Below are 13270 nucleotides of genomic sequence, written 5' to 3' on the forward strand. Positions count from 1 at the left end.
ATTCTCCGATGTCAGCGAGAATGGGAAATTTGGCGCTCAGCTAAAACTCCCATTCGCTGCAGTATGGCTGGAGAATCCAGTTACAGGTGAGGTTGGAGAATTCCAGCCTAATCTTTCCCTTGGAAAATAATAAGACATTCTTGGAATAATTAAGAGTTGCACTCAAATTTCTAGCTTATTTTTCTTTTCAAAGCCTGATGACTTCCCCTGATTTTATTCCAGAATTTGAGCATTTGTATACTTAATAAACTGTACCTGGCTTCCATGGATATTGTTCATTTCTAACATCACACTTCAGAGAATGCAGAGTACTGTGAGATTGTTTCTTTCGTGATCATCTTTAATCTCATTTCCACCCAAAATATATATCCAGGACTAATTTATTTCTCATTTTTGCCACTCTTAGAGTGGCAAAAGAAAAGTACCTCCACTATGTTTTGTACTTTTAGACATCTATTTTATCCATTCCTCTCGGGATCAAGATCTACATCAATTTTTTTCTTAGAAATGTTAGTTCCTTGTCCATGAAAATTTTACCTAATATCTAAATTTATTGCGTTATCCAGACCACACTGTGTCACAGCCCATTATGGTTCAGAGAAGATCTGGTCAAGGCTTTCATGGAAACAACGAAGTCAGCTCTGTTCTGTCTCCTCGTTCAGAAAGTGGTGGCTTAGGAGTGAGCATGGTGGAATATGTCTTAAGATCTTCACCTGGGGATAAACTGGATACTCGCTTTAGAAAAGGTCCATTTGTAAGTAACTAGCTTGCGATTAATTTGGTTTGTGTGAATTTATGTATACTGTAAGAATTTTAAAGGTCTGATTGTCAAACTTCAGTTTATTTAATATGATCTGTTATTTTGAACATTAGCTTTCCTCACTTTTGAGCTACAGCTTACATTTTGTATGATATTTGGGGAAGTAAATCTCCATGAATTGTTCTATCTAAGGTGAACTGGAAATAGTGTATCAATGCATTGTGAATAAGTAAGCAAATACACAAGTGCTTGCAGATATTGTGCTGCTTTATGCACCTTCTTTCCCTTCTAGTCTCTTTGCAATGTTCAACATAATTAATAATATCATCCTCCCTCATCATCTTTCTTCTCTGTCACCATCCAGCTAAGTTGCATTTGATGTTCCATTCCCATTCAGCCAAAACATTTGCTCTCTGTCCCTCTTATCGCTGCTAGAGTCTCTATGATCTATTCTCTCTCTTTTCAACCACATACTGTTCTTTGGCGATGCCACTTTCAGGTCTGTAATCAGTTTTGTTACCTAAATCCCGCCGCTGATGGCAAATCACAGTTACATTAAATCCTGTATTGAAGCAAATCTCCAATATTATTCAGGATTATTTTTTCCTGTTCATTTGTTTAAACAGTATGTCCTGATAATGCTGGATATCCTGACAGTGTAATACAGACTGAACTTAGAGCCCAGCCTGACACCAGAATGATTGAATGGAACTCAGGTTGGGCTTTAGCACTGGATATATATTGCACCGGTTAACATCAGTTGCATCCCTTGATGTTATGTGGAAATAACACAGGTGGTTTGGTTCAAGTGGTCTGTGCAGCTGTTTCTCCACGTATAAACAGTTGTCTCAATCACCTGTACCCTGCTCTGCTCCCATATATCTTTATTCCACTAAGCCTCTGTCACTGCCTAATTGGTTTTTAAATATTGATGTGATTTCAGCTTCGCTCCCTAACCACACACTCAGTCTCGCATCCCGTTTTTACAAAATATTTTGTCTGCAGATGGAAGTCTACAAAATTATGAGAGGCATAGGTAAGGTGGATAGTCAGAGGCTTTTTCCCAGGGTGGAAGTGTCGACTACAAGAGGGCACAGATTTAAGGTGAGAGGTGGTAAGTTTAGGGCAGATGTGTAGGAAAAATTTTTCTCACCGAGTACTGGTGCCAGGAACACGCAGTCTGAGGAGCTTGTGGAAGCAGGCAAGTTAGCAATGTTCAAGGCATATCTTGATAGTCACGTGAATGGGAGGCAAACAGAGGGATAGAAACTGCATATTGGTGCAGGCTTGATGGGTCGACAGGTCTATTCCTGAGCAGTATTGTTCTTTGCAATTTGCTCATCCTATCCCTTTATAATTTCAAACACCTCTATCAAATCAACCTTTACTCATTTCTAAAGGGAAGAATACCAATTTGTTTTCCCTCACATCAAGTAACATACCCATAAATCAGAGCTATATGCTATCATCATTCCCCCATAATATTGAACTCAGTACTGCACTCTGCATTCTTATTTAAGTTTTGCATAGATTCTTCATTACATTTCAATTGTTATATTTATTCATCTTGCCATAATATTCATCGGTCCATTTCTGCTGCAGCCTGGCTTTGATTAAAAGATTTACAATTCATTTACAGGATGTGGGCATCACTGACACGGTCACCATTTATTGCCCACCCTAACTGCCCTCCATTTTAGAAGGCATTTGGGACTAATAATGTTGCTGTGCATCTGCAGTTGCATGTAGGCTGGACCACATAAGAATGGCAAATTTCCTTCCCTAAAGGACATTAGTGAACCAGAAGGATTTTTGCAGCAGTCGACTGGTTTCATGGCCGTCATTAAACTTTTAATTCCAGATTTTTATTGAATTCAAATTTCACCATCTGCCATGGTGGTATTTGAATCTGGATCCCCAGATCTTGCCCTGGGCGTCTGGATTACTAGTCCAGTGCCAATACCACTACATCACTGCCTCCTCCAAACTAACAAATTCAACACTGCCTTCAAGTTTTTAAAAAATGTATCTATTGTTTAGTTTTTGTTTTTTGGTATGTGTAAGAAAAACCATTGCCAAAGTTTGTCGGAAGAACAAAGTCTCAGTAATAATATGGTTCACTGCTTATTCATGCATGGGAAATGACACAATATAAATTACACATTTAGTTTAGATATGATCAGTTGGTATTTGATGGGAGATTTTGGAATTCAGTATGTATATTTGTTCACTCTCTGTTTTGCCCTCAATTATTGTTTGCGTTTGATTGCACAGATACTGTACAAGGTTTTGAAATGCTTCGATTCTTGCCAGCTTTGCATTCAGTCTGTCCAGTCGTATATATTTTGATTGTCACGCTGTATCAAAGTCCATTTTTTTTCTCATGCTCCTCCTTCCTATCACCCTCAACATTTTATTTTTCCACTTACATATACTTTTGTGCTTTCAATTCCTGTTCTAAACAGTCTTCAAGTTTCTCTTGCAATCATCGCAGGCCTAAATCACCTTTATAGCCCTCTATGTCACTCTTGACATTTTGAAAATGCCCCATTTAAGGTATCCATCACTGTTTTCTTACCCTGGTTAGCAGGGTCACCTGGAGCTGTATCATGGTTAACCACTCCAAGCTCCTTCCTATTCCACTCGCCATTGATGCTGTCACCAAATCAACAATTGCTCTCTTGACATTTTCATTCCAGCTTATCTGTTTGCTTTTGGCCTACCTACACCTGTTCCATCCAAATTGTCAGGGTAAAAGTATAGCTTGGTTACATCTTGATCTCGTACCATGTCCAACTTTCCTCCTCCACCATGTGTTCTCCCTCTATCACCCCACCCCATAGTCTCGCTCCTTTTCAGCACTACAACCTGTTACATACTCAGCCTCACACCTGTGAAATTTCTTAAGTATGTGGTACCCAAGCTGCATGTGAGTTTCTTCCCGAGATGCCCTCCCTCCCTTTCCTCCTTGAATCGCTCTACCAACTGCCAAACATCTGCTTAATTTCTCCTCCGTAACTGTGGTGTCCAATTTCTTCATTATCTTTCCGTGAAGGTATCCTGAGGTATTTTTCTATATTAAAGGCATAGGTTACTGACTTAGAGGGCCAGTAGTGTTTAATTATTTCATCTTTTTGCCCTTCTTGATGAGCCTGAACCATTACTGCCTTGTGCTTATGATAGTTTTGTTATAATTAGAAGGCTTTACTTAAGGCAAAGATAAAAATAAATAATTGGATGTAATTCAGATCTTTTGAGCATTTCCTATTTGAGTTGCTCCACCACTGGCACTTTGTCTTCAGCTGCAAGGTCCAAAGCTCTGGAATCCTTCCTTAATCCTCTCTACTTTTTTCCACCTTTAAGACGCTCCTTAAAACTTTATCACTGTTTTGGCTATCTGCCTCAATATTACATGCCTCAGTTTTATATTTTGCTTAACAATACTCCTGTAGTGTTGCAAAGTTTTATTGTGGTAAAGGCACAATATAAATGCAAGTTGTAGCTTGTGGATTGAGTGACCCAGGGTGAGTTTTGATTTTGACTGGGATTCTAAACCTCTCTCAAAGCATATTTAGAAAACTTGTGAGCAAGGCAATCCCCAACCATGTTTTACACATCTGGCTACCATGTCATATTCTGTCATTCTATTATTAGAAATTAGTGAAAGCCTGAGAGGGGCTAGCTAAAATGAAAATAACTTCTAAATTAAGTTGAGATGCCATGAGCAGTGTGTTTTCTGTGATATCCAGGAGTGTCTGTAAATAAGTGTCTTGATGGACTGTCAAGACGCACGATGATAAAATGAATTTTGATAGCTGCAGGATTTTTGTTAAAATCCTTGTTTCGATTTTAATTTTCAAAAACATTCTGTGGGTTTTTCAGGGTTTCTTTTGAAATTTCAAACATGGCTTAAAATGCAGTAGGCACTATTTTGATGGAAATCATGGGGACTATTTGAGGTAAAAAGTGTGCAAATCGTAAGCCTCCGTACATTCGTTTATGCTGAGTCTGGTGTATAAATGGAGCTGCTGACAGTGATGTGTTCTCTCTCTCTTGTGTAATACAGTCACATGATAGTCAGGCGACAGGGATCAAATACAGAGAAGATTTAAAAAAACTGCTTTTGGTATCTTGAAGAAATTAATGCTATAGGACAGTTCAAAAGTAACAGACAAAATTGCAAATAAGGCTGATTGAAAGACTGCTTTCAATAAATGTATGTTGGATGAATACACTTCCAGGTGTTTCTTTTAAATTAACTTTTTGTATATATCACCTGTAAAAGTAATGCTAAGAAAATATATTTATAGACCTTAACTTTCATCACCATTTTAAATATTTCTAAAACTTTGATCTAGCTATTTGTTGCTCTTAAGGGCTCCACAGTATTTTACATTTCCAATGTGTTAACTTACTCAAAAAATCCCTTGAGGATGATTCACAGGATGATTTATAAATGAGGAAGATCCTTTTCAGTTCATCCATCCAGAAATACCCTAGAAGTTGCCCTGTTTTGGTGCTTGATTGTTTCTTCAGTGTATCCAGGGTTTGTCCATCACTTTCATCTGCCCATTCAAAGTGCGATTCACTCTACATTAAAAGACTTCAATCTCAAAACGTGCGTTTTACAAGTTTGAACCTTACTCTAATTAGTTTACTGATCACATATAGCTATGTATCTGTAAACATCAATGTCCGACTACAGTGATTTGATATAATAATTTCTCCCTTTCCTATTGATTTCAAATTCAGAATCTAGTTCCCCTGGTGGCTCAGCTTGCTCTTCAGAATCAGGGAAAAGTAAGGGGTACTACAGTTAACTCCACACTCCCAGTAGGGAGCAAGAAATTTGCTTGGATTTCTGCTACTAATCACTATCTGGTGACCCTGGCTTGGAAGTGCACTTGTATGATTTTTGGTTAATTCAAGGTGAAGCTTAAAGCTCCATCATGAACTAGTGACAGTGATTGTTCAGGATCATACATGGCGAATGGCCATTTGTCTGAGCTGCAGAACAGTGATAGGTGCTCATGGAACCTTCCTTTAATTGGACAGTGCTTCCAAATATATGGCTGTCAATATAATTTTATAAAGCACACAGTAGTGGTACAGTTATGTATGTGTTCAAAAAGGAAACATTAAGGAAAATAGCAGTAAGTTTATTTTTCCATCCTTGCTGTCAATCTCTCCCTCCCCTGGGTATCCATTACTTAGTTTTTGCCCTGCTGTGAAACACTTCGAAATGTCCTTCTGCACCTAAGAATTCCAGAAGTGTTTTTGTAGATTAGATTTTCATACCAAATCAATATGAGTAGAAATCATAAAAGAAAGAAATTATACAATGTTCAAAAGTCATGATTGCATCAATATAAAATAAAAACTGAAAATACATTAGCAAGAATGAAGGCCAAAGCAACACTTTTCAAAATTTAGGAATATAACCAAGAAAGACCATATGAACGTTTTAAAAGTGACCATTTAAAAAATATAGGAAACATCTGCATGAAAATAGCCTGTTTATGGTCATGCCTAAGCATTAATGATGAGGATACTTCTGTAGTACATCTGCCTTAGTGGCTTTGTTTCATTAGGGTGCTGGAGACACTGAGCCTGATGAGAATGAGAAGGCTGATCAGAAAGGGAAATCATCACCATTCGAGGAAGATAAAAATAGAGATCTGAAACAAGATGATGATATTTCCAAAACTAATGGGCTAGTTTTGCAGAATGGAATAGATACAGACTGCAAGGACTTCAAGTAAGTGCCTCATTTTGGTATTGTAAATTTTGTGAAGGTTGCTGAAGTACCAGATTTATTTTCTGAAATGAAGTGTTACCTATGATCAAAGGGAAAGCAGTCTGTTCCCAGGGTTATAGTGATTCCACTCCGGAGAACCTAAGTAAGATCATATGGGAATGGCATGAAGATTATCCTTCCAAACATTGGAAGCAGACCCAGACAAAGTTGCCATCATAGATTAGCTATATAAGCTGTAGCCTCATTTGGAACTTTCTGAAGTTTCAGGATTAATTTCTGCTAGTGTGGCTAATTAGAGTTGATATCTAGATAGAAGTCCAGTGATAGCAAAAGGAAGTTAAAATTCTGAAAATTTAAACCAAATATTTGTTTTACCCTGACAATTCAGTTCATTATATGCTAATATTTGTAGTGTCAGCTAGTATTAATTGTAAGAATCTCTCTGCCAGCATTTTCCATTCAATAATGCCATGGATTTTGGCTTTTTTCCTTAACCATTTGGATAATGTCTTGATGGTATTAGCTACAGAAAAAGCTTATTTACTGCTTTAAGGGCACTTCAAGTTGTATTGCATTTTTCCACCCTCTGTCACATGACTTAACCTTAAATCGTATATGGTCTTGCCATGTTTGGGGCTTAAGTTTTTCCTAAAAATACATTTAATATTTTATTACCTTAGTGCACGCACTTCAAATTTCACCCTTTAGATTGGTCATTGGATACTATTTTTTCTCTCATTGCAGAACTGTCCTGACAAGTCTGGGTTTTCATTGCTGCAGAAAGATTATTTAACTTTATTTACTACCTTTCTCTAGTTTCCCAGTGAATTTAGGGGAAATTGGAAGAGGAAAGGCTAAGAAGAGTGCAGCATTGCAATGTAAGATGTCCTGAACCAAGGGAATGATAGACTATATCAAGTGGATTTTGCACTTGAAGAGGTGGACTTGGCTTTCTACAGTAGAAAAATATGGAAAACAACTGATTTGATACTAGAAAATGAAAGCCTGAAAAGCACTTGCTACATGTCTTTATAGCAAAAGGAATAGGAGGAACCATCAGATGGTATTTTCAAATGATTTAGAGCTAACTTGCTCATGAAAAAGCTTTAGTATCCTCATCCATGTAATTTGAACTAAGGAGGATTATAACAAATTTTAATTGCCCATGATTGAAGTGAGAAATATCTCTTTAACAGTGAATTAATTGCCTTGGCCTGATGGCAAGGCTGGAGATTCTAAGAAGTTAGTGAATCAACAGAAGTAGATACGAGTCCTGAGCTCATTGTTAGATCTTTCAGTTGCCCATGCCATCCATCTTATAACAAATTATGGTTGCTGAAAGTTGAGTGAGACAGAGGTTTATGCAAGTAGTTTGATTTCAAAGGTTTGGTATTCAGTCCAGTTAAAATGAGACTTAACTGCTTAAGATCCAAAACCAACTGTATTGTGGCACTAGTTATCTTAGCTGGAAGGAAATTGAAAGAAGCATTGCAGGAGATCGTGTAAAAATACCTGCTGGTTATGCAGGTGCTGATTTTTAATTATTCCTTTCTACCACAAAATCAGAAATAGATTGTGGGTTGTGCCTTAATGATCTGTGCACAGATTCACATTTTAATGTAGATGGAATAGAAAACACTAGGTTTGCAACCTCCAGGGGTTAATAGATATGATGTCAGCTGTGTTTAGTTGATTGCTGTAACTAGCATACAGAATTTCCCAACAGACATGGAAAACCATTATAACTTCCAAAGCATTCTTTGACATCTGAGTAGTAGTGCTACGATGATCTTTTGTGATTATTTCTAAGAGAATAAGCATGCACAACCCAATCCTCTGCTTTAGTGGTGATGAAAGTTGCATTTGGAGCAAATGAATGAAGAATATTGAATTAATTGAGTCATTTTTCAGAGCATACAAATATCTTACCCAGTTTCTTCGAGATCTTTTCTGATTTGAAGAAAATATGTAGCACACAATGTTAATGGAGTATTCCCATAGGAAGGAAATTCCTAGCTTTGGAAGGAAAATTTGCTCAGGGTAGCATCAGGACCTGACTGTGCCCAAAGGCAGGTGTACAGATATTTCTTGAACTTTTGGTTTACTGATGTCAGGGTATAATTCCCATGGTACATGGAAAATATCATTCAAGGAATAAAGATATTTTATTAATCTATTTTATATTCCTAATTTGAATTTGACAGGGTACTTTTAAAATGTATGGAGACCACTCTATTAGCACTCTGTCCAGTAGCATTTGAAATGATATTTAAAGGTTGCCGAAGTATTGACACCATGACCGTTAAATCATATTTTATGGAACATTTGATTCTTCAAGATTGTTGACTATTTTTGGAGATGTAAGTATATATGGGTGTGTATGCATACGCATATGTGCTGCATTTAACAAAAAATTATAAACCCATATTTGTATTTTTATGCTGCACAGCCGTACTCCTGGAAGTCGTCAAGCCTCTCCCACTGAAGTGGCTGAACGCCTGGGTCCTAACCAGAATACTTCAGAAGTTTTAGGACAATTGGCCAATGCCACAGCAAGTAAACCACCTGGAGAAGAGTTTCATAATTCTGACACTCAAACTTTAGACACCATTGAGGCCGCAGTTGGCCTAAATCATTTGCAGTTTGACTATTCAAGCAATCAAGTATCCATGGACTCTTCAGCAGCAGCAGCTGTAGGTCTTTTTGACTATAGCTCCCAGCATCAGGTCAGTCTTGATCGTTAAGCGATTTAGTGTTTGTTTTCCCCAGGGATTAACTGTCATGCACAGAGTTGGACATAATTGAAAAACAAAGTGCATCACATGTTCTCAGATGCAAAATCTTTGCAACAGTCTGGTAAATGTTGGCACCACACTAAATAAATAGATCCAGCTAAAACGAAGGATGTTTCTATTTAAAAATTTTGGCATCTCTATCCATACCAGTTTTTTTTGCTAAAATTGATACAAACGTTTCATGGATATAAGATTAAATCAATCCTAGCGAATGTCGGACTCCCAAGAACCTAATTGGAACTGTAAATGCTTCATCATTTGAAATTCTTTTGGGTGTACTATGTCTTCATTGAGCCATAAGGTGAGTATTTGCCTTGCTGCTGGGACACATCTAAGCCACAGATAAATCTGAAGATAGCATCTCTCAATATTCCCAAGTTGTGGTGTTTGCAGAGTGCAGTAGTGAGCTTTAAAAATAAGAGTTATGTACTAACATTTTTGTCGAGCTTTTGTATTTTATAAATTTTAACTTGAAGAAAAATAAACCATCTAATTGAAATCTTGCCGTGCAAGTTAACCTTGCTTCCAGGCAGTTACTTAGTTTATTGCACTCAGCTTCAGAGTCATACATTTAGAAAATCTGATCCTAAACCAAATTTGAAGAGATGGAATAGTGCAGATTTCCTTTCTTCATAGAACCCTACAGTGCAGAAAGAGGCCCTTCGGCCCATCGAGTCTGCACCAAACACAATCCCACCCAGTCCCTACCCCAATATCCCCACATGTTATACTCACTAATCCCACTAACCTACGTATCCCTATACACTAAGGGGCAATTTCTTAGCATGGCCAATCAACCTAACCCGCACATCTTTGGACTGTGGGAGGAAACCGGAGTATCCAGAGGAAACCTGCGCAGACATGAGAATGTGTAAACTCCACACAGGCAGTGACCCAAGCCGGGAATCGAACGCAGGACCCTGGAGCTGTGAAGCAGCAATGCTAGCCACCGTGCCACCTTCTGTGTTTTTTTTAATTCTGTCTTTTTTTTATTTTGAAATTGACTTGACAGAGTTTGGCAGCTCCCTTTTGCAAAATTTCAGTAGCTAGTTGCTAAACAGAATTGTGTGTGTTAATACGGTTTGCCACCAAGCTGTATTTCATACGGTCTGTTTCATGCATTAGTTTTTGAATTGTTAATGCTTCATTATAGTTTCATCTTTCACAATTCAGATCTTCAGTCTATGTAGACAAATGGAAAGCTGCATTTAACATTGACACAGAATCATCAAATCCCTACAGTGCAGAAGGAGGCTATTCGGCCCATTTGAGCCTGCACTGATGACAGTCCCACCCAGGCACTATCCCTGTAACTGTACATATTTTCCCTGCTAATCCCCTGACACTAAGGGCCAATTTAGCATAGCCAATCAACCTAAATTGCACATCCTTATGGGAGGAACTGGAGCACCCAGAGGAAACCTACACATCTATGGGGAGAACATGCAAATTCCACGTAGACAGTCACCCGAGGTCCTGGTGAATTGAACCCGGGTCCCTGGCACTCTGAGGCACTGTTAACCACAGTGCCATCCAGAACAAAAGACGTGTCACTAAAGATTTGCCAGAAAGAAAGCTAGGCTCTTTTTGACAAAATTTTAATAGTGTTTCATTTTATGATAGCATTTCTGAAGACAAATAATTTTTAACTGTCGTAAATGGCACATGGTTGGTAGGTAGTATCAAAGAAGTGATAATGTCACACAAAACTATTGGTGATGCCATAATTGGTCAATTTCTGTTTAGATCACTCTTTTAAAAAAAATTGTTGAAACTAAGGGTTTGAAAAAGTGTATTAAGTATGTTACTGGTGAAATATGGGGAACATGAGTGCACTGCCTTATATTCTGACCTTGGATCTTGTTTGCCTCTCTTGTGGAGACCATGAATTGGATTCAATTTGAAGTTGATTTTTGGGGCAAGCAAGCAAATAGATGCATTTGGGTCTGCTTGGTCCACTTTTGAGCTTTGGCTTTTAACTATAAGAATAGAGTAAGAAATTTTTAAAAAAACTGTGAAGCCAGATAGGCATCAAGTTAAATTGTGGTTTATATTGTTATCAAGCACCACAATTTAGAGTTTAAAGATAAATTAAAATGGTTAGGAGTTCTGTGTCAGTGTAGGTGAAAGCTTGTTTTGTATCCTTTCTAGAACATTGAATGGGCTTTGTTGTGTTCTGTTCTTAGTTCAGGTGGTCAACACACATGTAATCTATGCAGTGTATAAAGATCAGTAGAGTTTGTAAATGTGGGTACAATTTTTTAAAAAAATAAATAATTACTAACTATCACATATTTGGAAGGTTGTCAAGACACAAATTATTTATTAGACTGCTATCACAAATGAGGGACTTAATGGGGAGACTGGAGAAGGCAGTGTGTTCTTGAAGCAGAGAAGGTTAAGAGGAAATTTGGAGTTGTTGGTAGAATCATGAATTGTTTTGATAAGAGTAAATAAGGAGGAATTAATTTGAGTGGCAAAAGACTTGGTAGCCAGAAGATCCTGTTTTAAGGGATGGTCAAAGAACTACATGAGATGTGAGGAATTTTTTTAAAGCAATAAATTAGTGTGATCTAGAATTCCCTTTTATACTCCATTTCCTTGGAAATAAAGGGCAACATTCTGTTTGCCTTCTTTATTACCTACTGAATTCTTGCTAGTTTTTGAAAATTAATTTATAGTATGTGGGCGTCGTTCACTTGGCCTGCATTTATTGCCCATCCTTAGATGCCCTTCAGAAGATAGTGGTGAACGTCGTCTTGAACTGCGGCAGTCCTTGAGGTGCAGGTACATTCAGAGTACTGTTATGCACTAGGACTCGCAAGTCCTCCTGTAGTCCTTCTCCCTTTAAGTAACATTCAACTCCTTTGTTCTTCTTACCAAAGTGCACAACTTCACATTTTCCTATATTGTATTCCATCTGCCAAGATTTTGCCCATTCATTCTGTCTATAACCTTCAGCCATAAACTTATAGGATATTAATATTAAGTAAATTGGCAGTTATACCTCCAAGGAATTTTGCACCACACTTAAGCATGCACCAAAGGATATTTTCCCCCATCCCCAGCTACTCTGGAGGTGCTAATGATGCAATACAATATCTTTTCCCAGGATACATAGTCTGTCCATACCATAACAGGAGTTTCCGAAACAACAGAAATACAGAAAAGAAAGGTGAGTCCATAAATTTTAGGGGGGGGTGGGGGTTTCCTCACCCACTGTGAGGACTCGTAGGCCCCTATCCATTACCTTCATCACCTGCCCACCTTCCTGCAATGGCGCTATACATCTAGAACATTGTATAAAGGATATCAAGTGAAAATGTTCACCACTGTATATGCCAGAATCGTAAGAGAAGACAGATAAAAATCACACTGTTCTAGTATCATACAATCTACACAACACAATCTACTCAGAAACGGGTAGTAGATTGCATGATGCATTTCACTAAAGATAAATGGATGTCCTTGAACTCAGGATTACAAGCGAATATTCACTTCCATGCTCACTTGCAAGATTGTCCTTATCAATGTGATAATTCATGTAACAGGATTAATTAAGAGAGTAAATTACAGGATTTGCAAGGATTAACAAAGAACTGCAAAATATAGTTTTAAACAGGATAATCAGTAAAATCTGCCTCAGAGCTCAATTACAGGATTTCCCCCATCAATCAACACAGAAATATAATCATAGGGGGTACAGTCTAGGGTTAATAAATCCTGATTTTCACACTGTAACAGGATAACAGACGACAAGCTCCTCTGTGCTCATATATCATACACCCTTATCAGGATAAAAGACAGTGGAAGAGATTCTCTGGCCTTCTACAGTGTTTTTCATGACGGGTGGTAGTGCGCCATTCGCCGATGGCAAGATCTAGTGGTTCTGTCAATGGGATTTCCCATTAACTGCAGCCCATGGCACTGGGAAGCTTGCAGCGAGACCAGAAAATC

The 13270-nt window shown here is 37.9% G+C and overlaps 1 protein-coding gene across 8 annotated transcripts in view; it reads left to right on the forward strand.

Moving 5' to 3' along the window:
* The window catches only part of LOC145344909 (pumilio homolog 2-like), a 123182-nt gene that overhangs the window by 57107 nt on the left and 52805 nt on the right, over nucleotides 1-13270 (forward strand). For 7 of the 8 annotated variants that reach the window (XM_080192219.1, XM_080192221.1, XM_080192220.1 and 4 more), the window contains 3 exons: nucleotides 567-754; nucleotides 6352-6518; nucleotides 8968-9244. In XM_080192219.1, coding sequence (XP_080048345.1) covers nucleotides 567-754; nucleotides 6352-6518; nucleotides 8968-9244 — 632 coding nt within the window. The remainder of the gene's footprint in view (nucleotides 1-566; nucleotides 755-6351; nucleotides 6519-8967; nucleotides 9245-13270) is intronic. The other variant, XM_080192225.1, reaches the window with a different exon arrangement.

The sequence above is a fragment of the Carcharhinus amblyrhynchos genome, chromosome 7, assembly GCF_965287045.1.
Source record: "Carcharhinus amblyrhynchos chromosome 7, sCarAmb.v2.hapA, whole genome shotgun sequence".
Lineage (NCBI taxonomy): Eukaryota > Metazoa > Chordata > Chondrichthyes > Carcharhiniformes > Carcharhinidae > Carcharhinus > Carcharhinus amblyrhynchos.